Source organism: Phalacrocorax carbo, chromosome 3 (genome assembly GCF_963921805.1).
Source record: "Phalacrocorax carbo chromosome 3, bPhaCar2.1, whole genome shotgun sequence".
NCBI classification, from domain to species: domain Eukaryota; kingdom Metazoa; phylum Chordata; class Aves; order Suliformes; family Phalacrocoracidae; genus Phalacrocorax; species Phalacrocorax carbo.
The window spans coordinates 16,898,824-16,919,253 of record NC_087515.1 but is presented as its reverse complement, the minus strand read 5'-3'; the positions used below and the strand labels follow the sequence as shown (position 1 = coordinate 16,919,253).

The window sequence follows — 20,430 nt, the reverse complement described above, 5'->3', positions numbered from 1 at the left end:
AGTTTCCCCAAAGTAAAACATGGAAAAACGTAAACTTTTGTTGCCAAATTCTGTCCTGATACGCACAAGCATGTCTTTCATTGACCTTTTGAGGAAGAGCTATGGACTGCACTGAGCACTGTACAGAACAGCATAGGCTTGGAGTGGGAAAGTTAAGAAACTAACAGGGGCTTCAAGGTATTTATTGCCAAGTCAGAAATACTTGATGAGCAAAAAACAGCCAGTTATCTCAATGCTGGGTGTGGAATAGATAAAGACACAGTAAAAAATATAAATCAGCAGAATCAACACAACATTACAAAGCCAAAGAAATAGGAAAATTACGGAAAAAGGTCAAAAAAACCAGAAATGTCAGGAAGGCAACAAACGATGTGATAAAACTGGGTTGAAGACTGTGAAGACAAAGTAGTACTTTTATAATTGTGTCAGGAACAAAAGGTCTGTGAGAGACTGCCTAAGCCAAAGGGAAGTTGTTCACGGATGCACTAGACAGCGCTGGGAAACAGAGCAGTTTCTTCACCTCAGCACCTCACCAGGAAGAAAAGGGAAAAACCTGCCAGAACCAAAAAGACCTTTTTGTAGAGCAAAAAAATTGAAAAATTCCTGAAATCTAAGTCTGCCCACTGCAGCTGATAGAATAGTAAAATGGCTCAGCAGAGCTGTCCCAGGGCAGCTGACATCCTCCTTTAGACCCCCCAAAAGGTAAAGATGGCAGGCGGTGACAGGACTGGCAAGAGTCAACTGCAGTATCTGTATTGCCACAGCACAGTATGGGCCACACCCAAAGAGCAACCTTCCCTTCCCTGCCTCCATGCGTCGTGTGTATGGGTTCTGATTTTGTTTATAATAATTTTTCATGTGTGTGCGCAAAGCCTTTGGATTTAAGTTTAACTGAAGTCCTCCTGCTGCTTGCTTTCCTTCTGGTATTCCCTTTGTTTAGACTGTTTGCTTGCTCTTACTCAGGCAGCAGTGTGCTCAAAAAATGTTGGATTTTACACTCAGGGCCAGTATGTCCATTTGCCTACGCTCTGTGCTTACCTAAAAGCTCTGGGGCTGAGATAGACAAGGTTATGGTACGTTTATAAATAAAGCTGTGGATGACTAACCTGTGTGTATGGTGGGTGAAGATGAGGTGACACTTGAGGTTGCAAAGCTCATAGCCACAAATTGAACAAGGTTAATGAAATTGCACAGGGTAAGAGAGTTTATGAATACTGCTGCTCCTGGACCATCACCCATGAAGAACATGATGACAGAATACTCTATTTAACCATGGGATAGGTATGGTTTAGGCATGCAAAAAGGGTACCTTTCCCTCTGCTTGTACGCCAACCCTAATTTGGAGAAAGCACTGCTAGGCATCAGCACAGAGGCAAACAATTTATTAAGTGAGAAGGGGATGCTGCAGTCACTAGCTCCTTCTTGCTGGCAGGAGGTAAAGCAAAGGTATTAAAACTTCTGTTAGCACGACTCACGCAGTACGTGCTTCAGGTCACTGGATACCCTTTCCCTGACCAAATCTAAAGTCTGCTAAATCTCTAAGCTACTTCATTGCATGACTTACCAAAAATGTCCACTTCATTTCATAATTGAGCCAGTCTAACTTTAGTTTCTGGTTATTAACTCTTTGGTTAGCGAGGCCAGTCTCAAAAGAAAGGGGCCAAATGAACTCCTTCCATGCTTTGTGCATGTCTTTTCCCTGGAAATTAGATCAAGATCCTTCAACTCTTGTAATCTAAATTGCTGCTCTTTGACACTTGTTTGGCAACTGAAAAGGGCAGGATTCAAAACAGAATCTTAGAGGTGAAAGGCTACATATCCTGTTAGTGGGAAAACTTTCATCTACAAATGCAATGGTATTTGTCAAGAGACTAGAGAAGATTTGACATCAGGAAAAGCCTTTGTGAAGTCCAGCATAGTAACAGAAATGTATTCACCTTGATTTAAAGCATTCTTTTTATGGTGAAATCTAAAAATGGAGCAACACTGGGTTATAACTTAAATGCAGCAACTGTGACAAATAACAATTTATATGAGGAAATGGAGGTGCCACAGGGATTGGGTTCTGAGGCAAACCTGTCTTGTGAAAAGGATATGAAGTTAAGTAATGGTCAAATAAACCAGGGATATTTTTTGTTGTGCTTTTAATATTGCCTTAAAAAAAAAAAAGATAAATAGCAGAAGTACAGGACGGCCTGACATTCAAGAAAGGCTTGCTTGTGATTAATATACTGAAGAAACTGCTGACCAGTTTGTCCTTGTGAAAGTACTACCTCTAGGATCAAGAAAAATGTGGATTATTGATTACCTTGCCTGTACAGGAATGCAGGAACGAAAATCTAATATACTTGATCCTGTCTGACTTGGGACATTTTCTGAATTTTTGCTCTTGAAACAATTCACTTTTAATAAAGAGTTAGTGGTTTTGTTCTGCTTGGTGTTTTCCTTGCTCTGCTTTTCTCTTATAGAACAGTAAGAACTCAACTAAACTGCAGTCTGGTTAGAATTTCTCATAAGGCGGCTGAGCTGCTGCACCTTAAACACTGAGGAGCTGGAGAAGAGAAACAAATTGCATCCTTTCTAGTGCTACTGGGTTGGTACCAAACATCGCACAGTCATACTGCCACCCTTTCTACTAGGCTCCAGCTGTGGCTGGGATGTTGTATGTGCATAAAAGGAGGTCGGGCAGTTTGCTAGCCTTTGATTTTTTTACTCTGAAGTCATGGTCTTCCTGCTCCATTGAACAGAGACAGTCAGGAGTTCCTGGAGCAATTTTCCAAATAAAAGACCCCTTTTTTGTAATCCAAATATATTGCAAGAATGTTTCAGCGGAAGATGTTTCCTGTAGTGTGGTAATAGAGATTAGCATGCTGAGAGAGACCTGCAAATAAGCAGAGGCTGGGTAGAACCAGACTGCATCACTGTGTCCCATGAGGTAACCCAGTAGCACTAATGTAGAGGTCACAATCTCTGGTGAAATCAAGCACTTGCCCTGAATCAAGCAGGGCTGGGATTTGAATTAGAGATCTTTCTTGGTTTATTTTCTTTCTTTTCCCATGTAAATGCCCTAATTATTTCAAGGTAATTCTTTTGCTCTCTTTTCACCAAAGATAATTATCTTCCATTTAAAAAATATTGCGTTTGTCCCTGTATGAAAAAGGAAAACTTCTATGAGATCAGAAGTTTCATATCTTTTCTAAGCTCTAGTGCTAACAGTGTTACAGATGTGGAGCAGAGGAGATCAATATTTATGTCTTTAACCTTGTGCCTGAATCTTCATCCCAACAGATAGTTAATTTATTAATTGTAGGTATTTTAAAATGAAGCTATAATGCCACCAGGACACCATGAACTGCTTTACCTTGCTCCCTTCTTTGGCATCTAGTGCTTTCCCTGGGGATGGCCTTACCATATGTAGCATACCCTGAAAAAACAAGCTGAACATGGAAACCTCCACGCATTTGACAACTTGTGTGTGGGACAGCATCACTGGAGGCACGTGGCATCAGAGCATTCCTCTGCAGGTTTTGGGGATGCTTTCAATAAGAAAGTCCCCAAGTATTCCCTTCTCCCTATTTTGTAGTTCTGAAAAAGGAAAGCATTTGCTGCAACTTGCCTTCCTTGCATCTTCCTGAAGTTTGAGAAGCATTTACTCTTTAGTAAATTTACTCTTAGCATTTACTCTTTAGCAAGTTCCCAGTCCAGGATCTATACAACTGAAGCTCTCCGGGCACCCCCCCCGCCACCTACCCACCACCATCAGCCGCTCGAGTCCGGGCCTGCCCTGCAGACAGCCGGCTGTGCTGGTGGAGATGGGTACATTCACCGGGTGGAAAGAGGAGCGTTGGAGCACTTCCTCGCCCAATAACGCCTTTTTGCTACCACCTAGTGGACATAATCAGGTGTGATTAAAGCAGACTTTTTAGAGAGGTGAGCGTCAGTACCAGGGAAAGAACGTGAGAACTCTGTGCAGGTATTTCCCCTGAATTTCTTTGCTGTAAGATTTTGCTTTGCTGTTCCTGGGCCCTGACCCTGCTGCTTTTACTATCGGTCCATGGTGCAGTGCAGGAAGGCCAAGGCAGAGCTGTGTCATGCTCTTAGCTGAGATCTGCCTGCTGTGATGTTACAGCTCCTTCATCTGGTGCGCCTAGGTGCCTGAGGCTTGCTTGTGCTTGGCTGCTTTGGGGCGACGCATGCTGTAAAACTGCCCTCCATCCCAGAAGGTCTCTGATACTGTTTATATTGAAGGAAGGACCACAGCTGTCTTCTGACCCTGCACTGGGATTCATCAAGAGGTCAGAGGAACCTTTGTTTAATGTCCTGGACCATGACAAGGGCCACATTTCAGGACATGTCTGTCAGCAATAGCAGAACACTGTAGGAACTTGACTGAAGGCCACGGAAGTGTGCTTCAAGTCAAGAAGCTTGATTTATGTGCTGTGAAAGGTGGCCTTTGGCCTAAAGAGATTGCCACCTATCAAATGGAGAGAATATTTTTGTCTTAAACTGGAGATATACACCAAAACTGTAAGTGCAATAAAGCATTAAGAGAAACAGTTATAATGAAGCACCTAAGCATTGTTAAATGGAAGTGGCCTTGGAAGCCTTGGCCCTGCTAGCTGTTGAGAAGAGGACGGGAGGACCGAGGCTGTGACCTGTGAATGTGGATTTCTTTTTTCTGCAGTCAGCCAAGACTGGAGAACACGAAAATATAGAACACCAGGAGAAGGCATCAACTCACTTGTGAAGTGAGGCTGCGGTAGCAATACAGCAACTAAAGACAGACCCAGATTGTGACCAGTCTGGAGCTATGGTTCAAGTTCTTTGGCTATATAGCCTGCAGGTAATGATGCATAGCAAACACATCTGTAGAGCAGATGCCATTTTGTTTGGTCTCTGAGGATTATTTTTTTCTTCAGAGATAAACACAGACACTGAACTGAGCCAACCATGAGTCGTAGCATCAGGCCTGTATCTTCCACAGGCCAGATACTTGCTAATGTATGTATATGCAACTCGAGTGATTTCTGTGCACCAGCTGATGCCCATTGAGAACCTGGTCGGCTCTGTCCTGTTGATTCCCATTGGTTTTGTTGTTTTACTGCATGCTAACGAATCTGGGCAACAACAACATGCAGCAAAAGAGATGCTGGGACAATTATTTGTTCTCTCTTAGCAAAAATTCTGTTATTTCATGTATATCATCAGTATTTACTTTGCACTTCTCTACTTACAATCACTTTTGTTCAGGAATGTGAATGAGTACTGATATCCAATGTTTTAAAACCACTACCAGTAGAACAGATTCTTTTAATGAACACAGAAGAATCTTTCCTAGCACTTCAATTTAAAATGTTGATACTGAACATTAAAAAACTAAAAAAAAAAAAGTGGACTGAATACCAAATTTCCTCTGGAAAGAAAAAGCAATAGTTGGAAAACCTGAAATTAAACTCTGAAATCCATTTAATGAAACAGGCATTAAATATACAGGAAGACTTGATCCATTTTTGGCTCAATAGAGCACATAAAGTTTCTAAAGAAAAGGATTTTCTTGGTATTGGTCCAGAGCTCCCTTTTCTGTATCCCACGGTCTGGAGACACAGATGTTTTTGTGTAGATGACAATAATAAAAATTCAATATATTGCACTCTGTTCATGCATGTGAATGAATTAAAAACAAATTGTCATCTATCCAATCAGTTCTACAGCAAAAAAGTCCACCTCCATAAATGCATAATTAAAGAATCTTTGTATATGCAATTTTACTTTTCTAACTTGTTTACCCCAGAACCACAAACATACATACATCCCAGAAGGGAAACGAGAATTAGAGAAAGAGGGAGTGTACATTCATCTAATGTAATGTAAATTGTACGTCAGTCCCTAATCCTGGAATTAAATCCCTTCAGGCCTCTGTAGTCAATCCACAAATATGTCTTTGGGAGATCAGTGTCAGAACTGGCTGTGTCTGCAGCAGGGAAAAGGGGGATATAAACTTGTACTGTGCATCTTTCCAATGTTAGCTGTATGAATTACAGAAGTGAAGATTAAAGCTGTCTAGCTCTTGGGCTCGTCAATGAGAGAGCAGGTTTTAGAAAACATCTGTTGAAAGTCAATGTGCATGTGATAAAAAACACACTTATTGAAAGAGAAGGTATATTTTGAAAGGCGAATCTTATCTCACATAGGCAGATGGCATAGATTTAAAATTTCAGTTCTATTTAGATCCCAGAAGATAAACTAATCTGGATTGTGGAATATTACAGTCATTTACAAAACAAAAAAATATAAATAAATCACAAGGCAGTCACAGTCTTTCTAACATGAATTAAAAATTATGAACCAAATATTCTGGTGGCTTTTTTCAGGCAAGATGAAACTATTGAGATTAATAAAGCAATCTTTACGGTAACAATCTAAAATGACAGCAGAGGGTGCTATCATTTCTCCTTCGGTTCATGGCGGTGCAACTGAACCTGTGGCTCTTTTACCCCTTGTGGTGTTACTCTCAAGAACGTTGAAAAAACAAATTCTGAAATTCAGTGGAAGTTATTCAGAATGAAGTTAGAGACCACTGAGGGAGGAAGAAAATATACAGTGGTATATATTTAAGGCCAGAACTCAGCTTCCAAATGTGAAGGCTCTGCAACAAGCAATTTGATTTTACAAAACTAAAATGTAGACAAGTTTGCTGTTGTCTGGTTAATTTTCCCTTTTCTCTAGAAACATAAATGACAGATCTTCTAATCTGTAAATATGTGTCCCTTATGAATTCATACCTTATCTGCTACAGATTGTTGTCCTTACTGAACTGCTCAAGCGGAAATGATAGGGTAATAGTGCTACACATTCACAATGTCTTGCCTATGAAAGCCATTTAGTCATCCTTTGGAAGAACTGACAAAAGAATATGTTGCACCTTTTGCTGCTCTGTGAGATAAACAAATAACCTAGAAACAGTCCTCAGTCTTTTCTGCCATCTGCAATCTCTACCTAACCAGTACATATGAAGCATGATTTCCTTGGATTTGGGCTTTTCCCCCCCTTCCTTTGGAAGTTTGGTTGCTCAAAGTGTGGCCTATGAGGCCCCAGTCAAACAAAGTACTTAAACTCTGGTCCAGTTTGACTGAAGTAAACAGATAGTGCAGGCATGAGGTTTTATGCTGAACCTGCTGCTGAGAGTGCAATGCTGAGTGTCCTTCAGGGTAAGTCCAAAAATGCCAAAATATAGCCCGTGGTTTCTGAAGCCACTAGAGGCAGGATGAGTACTCCTCCTTCTCTTATTGCCCTAGAACCAGCCAGACACAGTTTTGAACTTTACTTGTCCTAAATAAGTAGGACATAAATATGCATAAGGTACAAAGTTTGTGGGGAATACTTACAGTATAATAAATAGAATAAATTGTCTGGTTCTCTCATGGTGAAAAAAAAAAGTTCCCAAGTTTTTCTTGTTGTGTTGTTTTTAAGGGTAATAATGTGAAGTAATTTTGTGTGAGGCCCACAGGTCTCATCAGGCAGATGGCGAAGTAAGAGCTCAGTTCAGTCTGTCAGAAGATGCAATCCCAACCCCAGCGTAGTCCCGGCAAAGTTGCCACTGACTTCAGTGGGGTCAGGATCTCACATCGCAGGGTCTCATCACTTCAGGAAAGCTGGGGATCTGGCTTGGCGTCTCCATTTCTCTCAGACCCATTGGAGTGTCTCCATTCTCACCTCCGCTGTTCTCACATGTATTCTCTTGTTCTTCCCTTCTACCTGTGTATTCATCTAGTCCCACCTTACTGGGTTTTACATCTAAGATTTTGTGTCTTCATGACTAACCAGAGGAGACTGCTGCTGAGTCTCTGCTTGATGCTTGCTATGTGTCTGCAAAGAACTGTATTGCTCCTGGGCTCGCAGTCAGCCCCAAGCCATGGAAATAAATAACTTGAAAAGGGGTAACTGGTGGAACACTGAGGATATTCCATTTTTGAGAATGTTGAAGGTAGGCCTTTCCATTATATATTAGATTTTGGAGTGCAGAATAGATTTTTTTTTTTTTTTGCAATTCAGGCTTGTCAATGTGTTTAATTCAAAGAGCTATTAATCTGTTTCAATAGGCAAAGTTGCCTTTTACTAGCTTTCTGCAGTTAGTAAGGGCTGTCTTTCTGTGATTCTTATATACTTAAATCTTGCTTCTCTTTTCCCATTTTACCTCACATAGGCTTTGCTTCCAGATCTTTATTCCATTTATTAGAACAAATATTGGCATGAAAAATACTCTGTCTGTGAATTATACCCTATTAAATTTAACCTACAGGCTCAGAATCCTAAGTGTCCTGTATACCACTATTGCACCTTTTACTGTGGTTGTGTATGTTTGGGTTCCCGTGTTTTTTTTACAATCATGAAGGTAAATTTGTTGGTATTTTTAAAATGAATTAAAAACCAACGTTTGGGGGGGTAAGATGCAAAATAGCATGTAATTACCGAGATTGAGGCTGAAACTTCAGTTAGGCCCTTACATGCAGATCAGTTGCACTCTGGACTCTGACTTCATACGAAATGACAGTTACGAGATGGTAGATGAATAGAGCAGATGTAGTGATCTAAACATGGGTGAGGGAATTGGACAGAATTTAGATTGCATGGCTGCAATCCAAGATAACCATGTACAAAATCTTTGCCCTGGTAATAAGCCAGACATTGTCCTGAAAACTTCCTTGGGTGCGCCTGTGTGCCTACAGAAGTGCTGTCATCTTAACTGAGCAGAGAGTCTTCATGTCCTATTTTCTACAAATTTAATTTGGGATGCTCAAACTACTCATCCCTGGTACACAGCTGAGAGATCTGACAGCTCTGGATGCAGCACAGAGCATTAAAAAGTAATCACCACTTCCATTAGAAAATGAATGAGTACTTGGGAACTTTGTACTGATGGTGATGCCCACGTTTTGTACAACGGTAAAACAGCTGGAGTATTTCCCCACCAAACACTAGTTTTTTCACAGCTGGTTCTGATGATGCACCAGCCTTGACTCATTGCATTGGTGGGATACAGAGCTTTCTGCTCCTGCCTTCTTCCCAGGGTCATAAACCCATAAAAAATCCCTTCTGTAACAGCAGATGAATTTAGGGATTAAGTTCATTACTGGTGTACCTATCTTTTATTTGTGTATGCCATCCACTGGCTTTCGCTGGTGGACCCCAACACAGCTTAGAGAACAAAGCTTCTGTTGCAATAACAACTGGTTATTTGGACTATTCTGCAGCATAGTTTGGAAAGAAGTAGGTCATATGTCATGTGTTTAAATAGCATTTTGGAAAACTGGTTTCCTAGGTCATGCTGAAAGTCTAAAGTTCTTTTAGAGAATTGGCTAGTTTATTCCTCTCTTTGAAAAGACTAGGGAAGGCCTTACCCCTAATCTTTCATCATCTGTTAGCTGTGACCTGACTGAGCAGTTTCACTTCTCGTGGCAACCACCATAAATATTCCAAAATCCAGTGTAGGAGTTGGGGCTGAGAGGAGATGATAATGAGGCGAAATTGGCCAAAAGAATAATGTGGTAGTATTCCCATACAATCTGACAGTTTGTCAGAAGTAATAGTTTGGACAATTGTTCTGCGGATTATGTGGAGATATACATATGCAACTATTTTGTTTCAGGTAAGCTTATTTCTTTCATTGAAAGCCAACGAGGAATAGGGCTACCATGACGTCTCCCTCCTTCATCTTGTGTTCTGCTGGATAATTTGTGGGAATGAAGAAATAGCACTCAGCCCTAATGCCTGGTATACCAATTTCAGGGGTGCAGGTACAGTCTCATCGCCATTTGGGCTGTTTCTAGGCAAATTATATTTATCAGCAAGATCCTGAGGCTCCACCCAGCTGGCTGGAATGCACATTGCCAAGTGTGATGACAGCTCAGTGCTTCTGGACGATGACTTGCCCTATCATATAGGGCAGAGAGGTGAAGGCATGAGAAAAGGTTGTGGCAGAGCCTTTCTGAGCGTTCTGCTCATCTAAAAATTGAGCCTGCCAGTGCTCCACTGCCCTTTGTGTTTTTGTGGAAGTGTCTGTATAAAACTGGCAGCAATGTGAACATTAAAGTTTACGCTGTACTCTTAACAAAAGGCTTCTGAAGACTGAGCGAGTGTGTGTGTAAGGGGTAATGTATTCCTCTTTTGCCTTCCTCACTCTTTATTCACCTTTTGGTGTATAGTATTTTCTGTATTCTAAACACCAATGGATTTGAAGGAAATCAGCGTGGAACCAGAACTCAGATCTAGAACTGGTTTTAAGATGCTCTCTGACGTTCTCTTTACTTCATTCTCCCTGTCTGTAACATGGGGGAAATACTGCTAGTTAATGGGAGTGCTACAGCATCTAGGAGTCCTAGTTATCAACTGTTGTGATTAAGTGTGATGCAAATCTTGAATATAAAAATATTCACTCCAGGCCCAAAGAGCCTCAGGTACCTCCAACCTCACAAAAGTGCTTCGATAGTTAATTTACAAAGTATTCTTTTAATAAAAGTTTTGAGAAGAGTGGACTGGTTAAATCCACCATAACAATGCTGACAGATAGGAGAGAAAAATCAGGCTTCCGTTCACTTAAGTAATAGTGAATTTCAGGTGGCAGCTGCATTTTTCCTATCCTATCTATATATTAAAAAATCAAAAGGCAGTATTCTGGTCTTTTGAAGTTTTAAATCAGTTTTCAAAACTTTGACTTTCTAATCAGATCAAAGGTATGAATATGGCAAAACAACCCCAGGTAGAATGCTCATAGGGTGTTACCTTCTAAATGAAATAAAATAGCCTATCTCCCTTTTCTGTTACAATGATTTCACTAAATATCTGATGTTTACAGCTGACATTGTACTAGTAAGGGATATTTACCTTCTTCTTTTCCCCAAATGGAAACTTCCCATGAAATGATAAGGAACGTTTCAGAGTTCTGATGGAAACATTAATAATTCTGCTTTGCCCATGGTTTAATACGTTTAAAGATAGAGCATTTCATCATGTAAAGCAGTAACGTAAGTGATAATTTCTCAGCACCTTTTAGCATGCACTGCTAAATATACAAATGCACACGTTTTGAAACCATGCGGACATGAAAATTTGCAAATCAGAACTCAACTAGTTCAATAAAAAGACAGACAAAAGATTTCCTTTATGTCTAAAGGCAAAGGACCCTGGTTCTGCTATTTTAGGAAGGAAAATTAATGATAATTTTTTACAAAGGAAGCAGCTCTTCTCTGCAGTTTAGGACTGATTAGTAAATGGATATGCAGAAAGCTCTGTATGGAATTAGACAAGTGTGAGTCTGTGCACTCCAATCTATTTTATACATGTTCTCCAAGACCTCAACGACTAAAGCTAATGCTCCCTCAGCTCCATTGAACTAATTAAGCTAGGTCATTATATTAATAATGGGTTGCCCTTCTGTCTGCATTTATGGCACTTAGCAAGTCAGTGTGTGTGTGTATGCTTAGTTCATGAAGGAGAAAGCTCCTGTCAATGAATTAAACTAATCCATGAAAAGAATTAATGTGACTTGATTACTGATGATACATCTGAAAAAGCCGGCACGCACGAACAGATATCTGAAGCCATAGGAAGTAAGTAATAAAATAACACCCCAAACCGCTGAGCCAGGCTCTGAGCCTGTGCTATTGAATAAAGAGGTTGCTGACGCCAAGATGTGGTGATGGGCTGCTGATGTGATAAATGCAAAGGGCGCCACAGGATCCGAGTGTTGCTATCAGCACTTGGCTTAACACACTTGGGTTGGTATTTTGCCACAAAATAGTTCTACTGCCTTCTGTCATGTAAAAATATTTCCCCAAATCAGTTTTCAGTTCTCTTGCTTCCTTAAGGAGCATGAAAGAGCAGAGCCACTTGAACATTAGTTAAGAAAAACTCTGCAGTCACCCCCCCCAAAAATAAAAAAATCAACTGCAGTTTGGACATGGCTTTGATAGTTTTCTTGTTTTGTTGTCTTTCAGCAACCACTTCATCTCCTTCAGCCCCCTTGCTGATGGAGTGCCATATCCAAGGTTGCTAATGGTTCGGAAGTTCCCAAGTACTGAAGAAGTAGTCCCTTAAGCTGGTGATAATTGGCTGAGAGCAAAATGCAAAGATTCTTCTGTATCATATTGATGTAAAATGAAAATTTGATAGCTGGGGTAAAGTTTCCAAAATCGCTGAAGTGGAAATATATAAAGAACAGGTTTTCTGCTTGGCTGAGAGAAATATGCATATGGGCTTCTTTTTACTGTAGACATGACGATTATGATTTAGCATTGGTGTACCAAGTTAAAAAACATCCCACACTCTTAAAGCGATCTTAATGCTGCCTCCTAAAAGTAGATGGTCAGTTAACGGAATTTCAGTTTTCAAGAATGAAGAATTAGAGGTCTATCAACACCACCCAACATTTTTGATTAATCACTTACTTGGCTGCAGCAAAGGGGAGAAAGACTTGGCTCATGGTCTCACACCTACAAAAAGACTATATTCAATTTTTTTTTCTCGTACATAGTGAAAAAGGCCTGAAGATACTCAAGAGTCCCAGAGACGTGTTCTTCAACCTCTCCATGCCTCCCCACCCTCCCAGTCACTGGCTGAGGATCCAAAGATTGGGCTTGGTGAACTGCCCAGGACCTTTGTAAGCACTAGAGTATGGAACAAATTCTCCAGATGGTTTGTTAAACAAACAAGCCCAAGTCCCTATTCAATGAAACTTTAAAAATAGGATATATTGAAGTCATTTAAGACTTCATGGATAAAAATTTGTTTAGGTATTTGCTTGCAGTGTAACACTCATTTACAGATGATGCTCCTGTAGTGCACTTCAAAGGCATGATTCATGGCACCCTTTTATGTGTTTCCTAACAATACATGGCAGTATAGGTAGCCTGACACAGCCAAAAAATAGCTATTTGGATGCACGAAAATTTACTAAACCCAGTAAATTTTGAATTAGCCGCACTGATAGCATGTGCGGCTTGCAAAGGTGGTATTAAGCGTAGGTATAACTATTGTTTTGACTAATGCTACATACAGGACATAATATGTGGAATTACCCAGCACTTCTTGGAGGAGCTGTTTTCATGAACAGTAGTGCAAGAGGAAGAAAAAAAATCAAAATAGAATAATGTCCTGTGCAGGCTATCTTAAAACATTTTCGACTGTTATTTCAAAATCAAATTTCCACAAATAAAAAGAAAAAAATGTCATTCATTGTGGCACTTTTTGCAAAGTTGGAAGGTTAAAAGAAAGTTATTTTGTAACCAAGCATAAAACAGGCATTTGAAAAATTATTTAGCTGGAAAAAACACAATTTTTTCCACATTAAGATAACTTAAGAACACACAAATTGATTTTTATTAGACTTCTCATATTCACTTCTGAGCTGACACATGCATGAGATATCCAGCCCTAAAGGTCACTTCTGAGAAAGCTGTAAGTAACTGGAAACAGCACTGCAGGATGAGATGATGGCTCACTGCTAACTATTACTGCCGGAGGGTGATAAATATTTTACTCCTGAGGCTAAGAGCCAGCTCCTGTAAATAGAATTATAGTTTTCAATTGTACCAATAGCTGAAAGATGATGTGACAGAGCTGGCTTCCCCGATTTTAGTTCTTTGAAGACAGGTGGGTTGGCCCAACCCGGTTTGAGCAGACACCCACATGGAGGGATGCCATCGAGGCCTGCAGCCTGCACTGGATGGAGCCCACCGCGTGCTCCACCACGGCTGGGAGCAGGTGACACAGGGAGGGCCCCGGCTCCTCTCGCCCCACCGAGGGCAGCAGCCATCCCGGGCGGGCCGAGCCCGTGGGGCCGCTGGCTGCGCCCAGCGCGGGCGCCCTCCTCCTCCATGTCGCCCCTTCCCAGGCGCCTCAGTACTTTTCTAAAGTGGCCGCTCGAACGCCTAACGTAAGCGTTGCCAGTCAGCCCGGCTGCTCATGCCTCGTGCACCTTCTTCAGGCTTTGGTCATCCTATGTTTTATTCTCTCCTTCTCCTTTTTGGTGTCAACATTTGTCATGAAGATTTAAATATGAAAAAACAAAACAACAGAGGGAGGCCTTTGGTGATTTACAGCTTTCCTCCAGAGGTAAACGGCAGGCACAGGTACCAGCTCGGCAGAGGCAAGGCAGGGGCTGCCGGCTGTCTGGGGCTCCCTAAGGGGGCCCTGCCCGGTCGGGGCTGAGGCGGCGGGGAGCACCCTCCCCCGCTTCGCACCCCAGCCCGGCCCGCAGGGCGGCGCGCGCGCGGCCCGCCACCGGCGGCCCCGTGGGCAGGGCGCTCTCCGGTCCCGCCCCTCGCCCGGCCGCCACCGGTGCGGCTCCCGTACCGGCCTTGCGCAGGCGCGGGACGGCCATGTCGGCCGCCGTGGAGCGGCGGCTGGCCCGCTTCCGCGCCGCCCGCGGTGCCGCCGGCGCCTCGCCGCGACTCGCGGAGCCACCGGGAAAGGCCGCGGCTCCGAAGGCCGCCGAGGGACAGCAGTCCGCCGCGGCGGGCCCGGGCGGCGGTGCCCAGGTGAGCAGGACGGGGCGGGTCCGAGCGGGTCGGCGTCGTGTACTGGCGAGCCGGAGCCTGACGCTACGTCTCGCTGCTGCCTCCACAGGCCCGTCCCGGCGGGGCGGCGGCGGCTCCGGCGTGGGCGCGCCCGCTGCTGCTGAAAGTGCTGCTGTGGGCGGTTCTGCTAGCGCTGTTCGCGGAGCTGGAGCTGGGGCTGCCCTACTTCGTCCTCTCCCTGCTCTACTGGATGTACGCCGGCACCCGCGGCCCCGCCGAGCGGCGGCCCGGCGAGTTGAGCGCCTACTCCGTTTTCAACCCCGGCTGCGCCGCCATCGCCGGGACTCTGACGGCCGAGCAGCTGGAGCGGGAGCTGCATTACCGGCCCGCCGCCGGGAGGTAGCGACCGGCCCGGTGGGGACCGCCTCTTCGCGGGGCGGCCTCCTCCCGCCCGGGCCACCGACCCCAGGCGGGCTGGGGCAGGAGGACAAGAAGGTTATTTTTATGCAAAACGCCGCTTGCGCCTTACTCCTGGCCCGGTTTCCCCGGGCACTGTCCGGTCCCGAATAAAACCGTGACAAAGTGTGTGCCGTGGTCTCGTTTCCTGGCGGGGCCGGGCCCGGGCAGGCGGCTGCAACCCGCCCCGGGGCAGCAGGTTTCTCTGCTGTTGCAGCGGCACTGCAAGGCACGGCCTTTCCCCGGCTGTAGCTGTGAGCTTGTCAGCTGGTGAATTTTGGCTCCTCCTGCCCTTTGCCACGGGTAAGAGGAGGGCCAGTGGTTGACGATACCTTTAGCAGAAAAGCCATCTGCTTTTCTTCCCAGCACTGGTTCGAATCCCCTTTCTTCAGAGATGTGAAGCACTGTCGATACACCTAAAATAGGCTGCTGCTGTTCATGCTTATGTGTTTCATCTAATGCAGATATCTGATTGTGTTGCAAGTTCCCTGTTCACTCTACACTACAGCTTTCATAGTTTGCAGTGTAGACAAAAAAGCTTTATTATTCCTGTCAGGTAATACACTTTTTTTTTAACCAGTTTGAAAAAGTTAGGGTTGGTGTGAAGCGAGAGGCCCTCAGGCAGAAGGGGAGTGGCCCTGTCATCAGATTCAGTCCTTCTAACTAGAGCACAGCTGATGATGACACTTCTCACCCTCATCCCACAGACTGTCAAGTGTAGTTCTTGTTCCATCCACTGGTATTTTTACAAAAATACAATTGTTACAAAAGTAACAATTTGTTTTAATGCAATGATCTAAAGTCATAGTGAAGAGCAGCTGGTAGAACGTACACCTATGAGGACTGCATTGAGAAGAAAAGTCACAAATTGTTCTTTCAAATCCAGTTTCATTATGGTTTTTCTAAATTAAGTTACACAAAGCGTTCGGGCTTGACTTACCCCATGTTTTGTCATTGGTTGGGGAAGCAAAAGGAAGTGTCCTTTATTGAATTTAATTGGACTGGAAAGAGAACAGTAGATTAAAGCACAAGTAAGATGTTTAACACTGCTAAGCATCTCTCAGTAGCTCTCCACAGCACTCTCTTAGTTTCTAATATTGGTCTCTTGTGTAAACTTGAAATGCTGCTATTTAAAGCTAAGCACAGAATTATTGGATTTGCACATACTCTATCACCCTCTGATAAAAACCCCCTCAGAGTTCTCACTAGTCCTATTGTTTCCTTCTGACTCTATACAAATAACATGCTGCATTTTGGTTTTGCTTAACATAACCTCTGCAGTGGGCACAGAGTTGCCAATATGAAGCTTTGTTTCTTTGGGAGAACCATGAAATCTGAGTCTTTCCATTCTAAGAAAGTGCTCTTCTAATTACAGAGTTAGTAGTAGTCAGGCGATATTTAAAGTAAATACACCAGTAAGGGACAGAACATTCTGAGTTGAAACTTTATTCACAAGGAGAAAAATAAACGTAAGTGTGATGTTTATGGGGAGTTGATAATCTAGTCTCTTGTACAGTTAGATTCTGTTGGTGTTTTTTAAAACAAGGAAATACATGCAAATAAATATTAAATATAAGGTAACATCCATGAAATCATAAAACTTTAGCAGCAATGCTGGAAATAAAGTTTTCATTTGCTATGAACTCTAATTACATTATGTCCAGGTGAATTTATACTCTCCTATTTAATGCTTCATGAAACAAGTTACCACCTTAAGTGAGCATGAAGCTGAAAGGCACGAGAAATAAAAATTCATACAGTTCATCTGTTCCAGCGCTTTGTGTTGCTTTACTTATTTCATGCTACTCAAATGCACATTATAAGTTCTGAAAAAGAGATGGTATGAATAACAACAAGGGCTTCTAAAGGTTTTACTGAAGTAGATAAAAGTGATGGAGAAATTGGTGTTTAGGCCTTGCTGAAAGTATTTCTCAAAATACACAATTACTGTAATTCCGCTTTGGTGGCCACTACTTTCACTGAGTTATTCCCTCAGTACTTAAAGGGGATTTAAAACGATTTGAAGAAGTGAGAGCTTAATCAGAGAGGAAAAAAATTGCACCACAGCCCTCTGCTTGGCTAAGATCTCACGTCATCTTGGTTTTCTCTTGGATTCTAACAAGGCAGAAGTTATAAAGGTAAGTTTGACATCTGATGTTGGAGCTGTTCTCATGGGCTCAAAGCCCTCACGTAAGCGACTCGGGCAAAAAGCCTAGTAACTCAAAAGCACGTCAAACTGTTGAAAGAATCCTGTGACAGCAGCTAAGTACAGGTTTATTACCACACATGTAAAAATACTGTCTATTCCTATGTCTCTCCTCTTTCATTTGTTACGTATACTTTCTCCAGCATAATAATGAGTTAAGACACTCCTGTAACTTCCTATTTGCAGCAAAACTATCATCTCGCTAAAAGCTGCACAAATAGCAGAAACCTTTTTGTCCAGGTTTGCACACAACTAAGTAGGGCCCTGGAAAACTGGCACCTACTCTTGATTATTCATGAGCAAAATTATTCCCTCCAGTGTGCATTATCATACAGCTGTAAATTTCATCGGTCATCATGCTGCCTTTTCACCCACCAGTGACTAACTTCATCAGTCTTTTCCTATTCAAAGCACTTAAGGGTAGATGTTAAATAGAAACATCAAGCATACTCTCCACGTACAGGAAGCTAAATAATTAAATTGCAGGACAGCAGTTAACATACACACGCAGTAGTTGGGTATTCTACTGATGGTCACACAACATAGAAGCTAGTTATTAAATTTACAGAAGAACCTGAGGTGCTTCATTCCAAGGTCAGCTCTGCAACCCATGTTAGGAAGGGATGGCCTGGAAACGGCCCACATAGAAGCCAGCTCAATGTCCGTAAACCATCCTGAGAACTCTGGTGGAGTCTGACTCCCCCTGGAGCTCAGTTACAGGCATTACAGCAGAAGGATACCCATCCTCTCCGAGTCAATTCTAACCTGATGACAGCAAAACTAATCCACCCTGTTGGCAATTTGGATTCTAATATGATGATTAAATAATCCCATGCAAAGCAATCTAGCTTCAGGCAGGAAAGATGCTGAATTACATCCCAGAATATCCAGTCCACTTTCTTGGCAATAGGTGATGTGAACACAAGTGCAGAGAGAGACTTGATTAGCGGTTTGGTTTTTTTTTTTTAAAAATCTCTGCTGTACTCAGTCTAACTGCTACACCACAGAAGTTATTTATTACAAGGCAGCTATGGACAGGGATATTCCTAGAGCTAGTCTTTGGCACCGTGCCTCTGTTGTAAATGGACCCCGAATATCTAAGCTGAGTAAAGATAATGAAAAGCTTTTAATTAAGTGATGCAATGGATCACATCCCGCTAGTAAAGGTACCTCTGTTTCTCACCCCCTCCCCCCCACAACTCAAACATCAGGGAGGGTAACAGATAATTAGCAGTGTAGATGCATTCACTGCAAGAGCCCTCGTAATTTTGAGCAGACAGACAAAAAAGCCCGTTGAGTTGGGGGGGGGCAGAAATTTTTGAATCCTGCTGATGGCAGGCAGGCTGTGGAGGAGGAGGAGGAGGAGGAAGGCAGCCAGCCCCGGGAGCTGTCCGGCGTGCTGAAGCCGCAGCCTCCAGCTGCCTGGCTGGGCCGCTGCCTTCCCACCACCCCGAGTGCAGCCCCACTTGGGGGATGCTCTGGGCTGGAGAAAATGGACAAGGCTGGAGGCGAAACAAAAGTGAGCCCACACTGTGACCTACCCAATCTTCTCCAAACAGGGGAAGCCTGGTGAGACCAGCAGTGGCCACAAGCTGACTAGTGCATGTTTGCACCCACAAGAAGCAGAGTATAGCTTAGAAAAAAGTGTCCTCTTGACACATAAGTCATTATCCTGTCCCTGTTAACACCTGTGTGCCAACTGGAGAGGCAGGGTACTGTATAAAACGGAAGGGCTGTGCATTCAGGAGATATTTCCATCCGTGTCCACAGAGGTAACATGCACCTATTAACAGCAGAAGAGGCCCCTACCAGATACTGGCTTTGGTTGTTTGGGTTTGGTTTGGTTCCCCCACCCTGCCCCGCACAAGTGAAGCTTAAAAAGAGCATTCAGAAGCATACACCACACTATCTGCTGTACTGATAGATCTTCAGGATGCTATTTTTCACCTATCCAGAAAACAGGTAAGCATATTTTCAACTTCAGCTTTGCGAAACTCTTACCACCAAACTGATTCTTCCCTAAAACACAAGTTGTGTCCCACTAACTTTTTTTCTAAAACTTGTGATAGCACCTTCCCCCATCCCCATAAAAGTCTAAATGTATTTTTTGGCAATAATCATCATCTTCATCCTTGTAATTTAATCAGTCGATCACTCAGCTCGCCCACTCAGCAGTAATAAGCCATTGACCCTGTAGTTTCAGACTGGATCAATGCAATACTTTAGTTTTGGACACCTGGAGGCCTTGTGTGCAAATAGGAAGAAACTCTTTTAACTTACTTTAGACATGATCAATTTTTCCACTGATATGTTGATTACGTTAGTGGATTGCTTTCCCTAGAAACCTTTGTCCAACAGCCTGCAGGCAATGAGCATATGCCTAAGTTTCTTGCTGGAGATGGAATACTTAAGCCACTTGCTTGGGTATGTAAGGGTTTTCAGGTATATTATACAGTTCGTTGTTCTCAGTCTGATTCACCTGCAGAAATCTTAGCTGAATGTGGCCTGACAAGTGGCAGCATAGACACTACTGCCTACTGTGCCTCCGCTACTGATGCTGTTGGCCGGACACTTCAGAGGTTTCATACTGCTGTCTCTCTGGACATACAAATGTTCCAGTCTCCAGCGCTCCCAGCTTTTCCGAAACTCCATCTGAACCTAACAGAAGCAGAGAAGGAAACAAAAGGAATGAATGTAGAACTAATCAGATCTTTAAATGACTCCATTAGAAAAGAGCAAGGAAAAAATAACGATACCATGCTACTGAGAAAAGCTGGCAATGCTTTAAACCTGCAATATTATTGCCTCAAATTATCCAATTATCTCATTAGTCCATTGTAGGGTATTCCATATTTAAAATAATGACAGCATTTACTTTTACTTGTAGAAATAAAGCTCTTTTATGCACCAGGAAATCTTATCTTCATTATTTTATTCTGAATTGTGTTCAGCTGCAATACTGAATGTACTCAGTTGTTAGTACTGGTAGGGTATAGAGTTGATTTGGCTTATCAGCCATGAAAGGACTGAAAAGACTGGCTTCCTGCTCAATACTGTCTCCACAGGTATTCTTAAATGTTTTGTTTTAACTTCTGGTTTGATTTAAACAGTATTAGGTCTTGGATTATTTTTGTTCTTTGAATATTTACTTTTTTTGTTCTTCATTTTTGTATGGAATATTTATTCAGAATTGAAAAACCAACAATTAAGCACATTAAAGACTGTACTTCCCCCCTTTTTTTAAAATAGCAATTA

At 42.7% G+C, this 20,430-nt stretch overlaps 2 protein-coding genes across 2 annotated transcripts in view; one reads left to right on the top strand and one right to left on the bottom strand.

Annotated features, from left to right (window-relative positions):
* Nucleotides 1-14,324: 14,324 nt before the first annotated feature.
* On the top strand, nt 14,325-15,100 carry SAYSD1 (SAYSVFN motif domain containing 1). Its single transcript, XM_064446020.1, has 2 exons — nt 14,325-14,534; nt 14,623-15,100. The coding sequence occupies exons 1-2, from the start codon at nt 14,376-14,378 to the stop codon at nt 14,914-14,916; spliced, it is 453 nt and encodes a 150-aa protein (XP_064302090.1). The 5' UTR covers nt 14,325-14,375; the 3' UTR covers nt 14,917-15,100.
* A 1,347-nt stretch (nt 15,101-16,447) lies between these two features.
* The window catches only part of GLP1R (glucagon like peptide 1 receptor), an 87,570-nt gene continuing 83,587 nt past the window's right edge, over nt 16,448-20,430 (bottom strand). Inside the window, exon 13 of the mRNA XM_064446019.1 lies at nt 16,448-19,833. Coding sequence (XP_064302089.1) covers nt 19,666-19,833 — 168 coding nt within the window. The 3' untranslated portion in view covers nt 16,448-19,665. The remainder of the gene's footprint in view (nt 19,834-20,430) is intronic.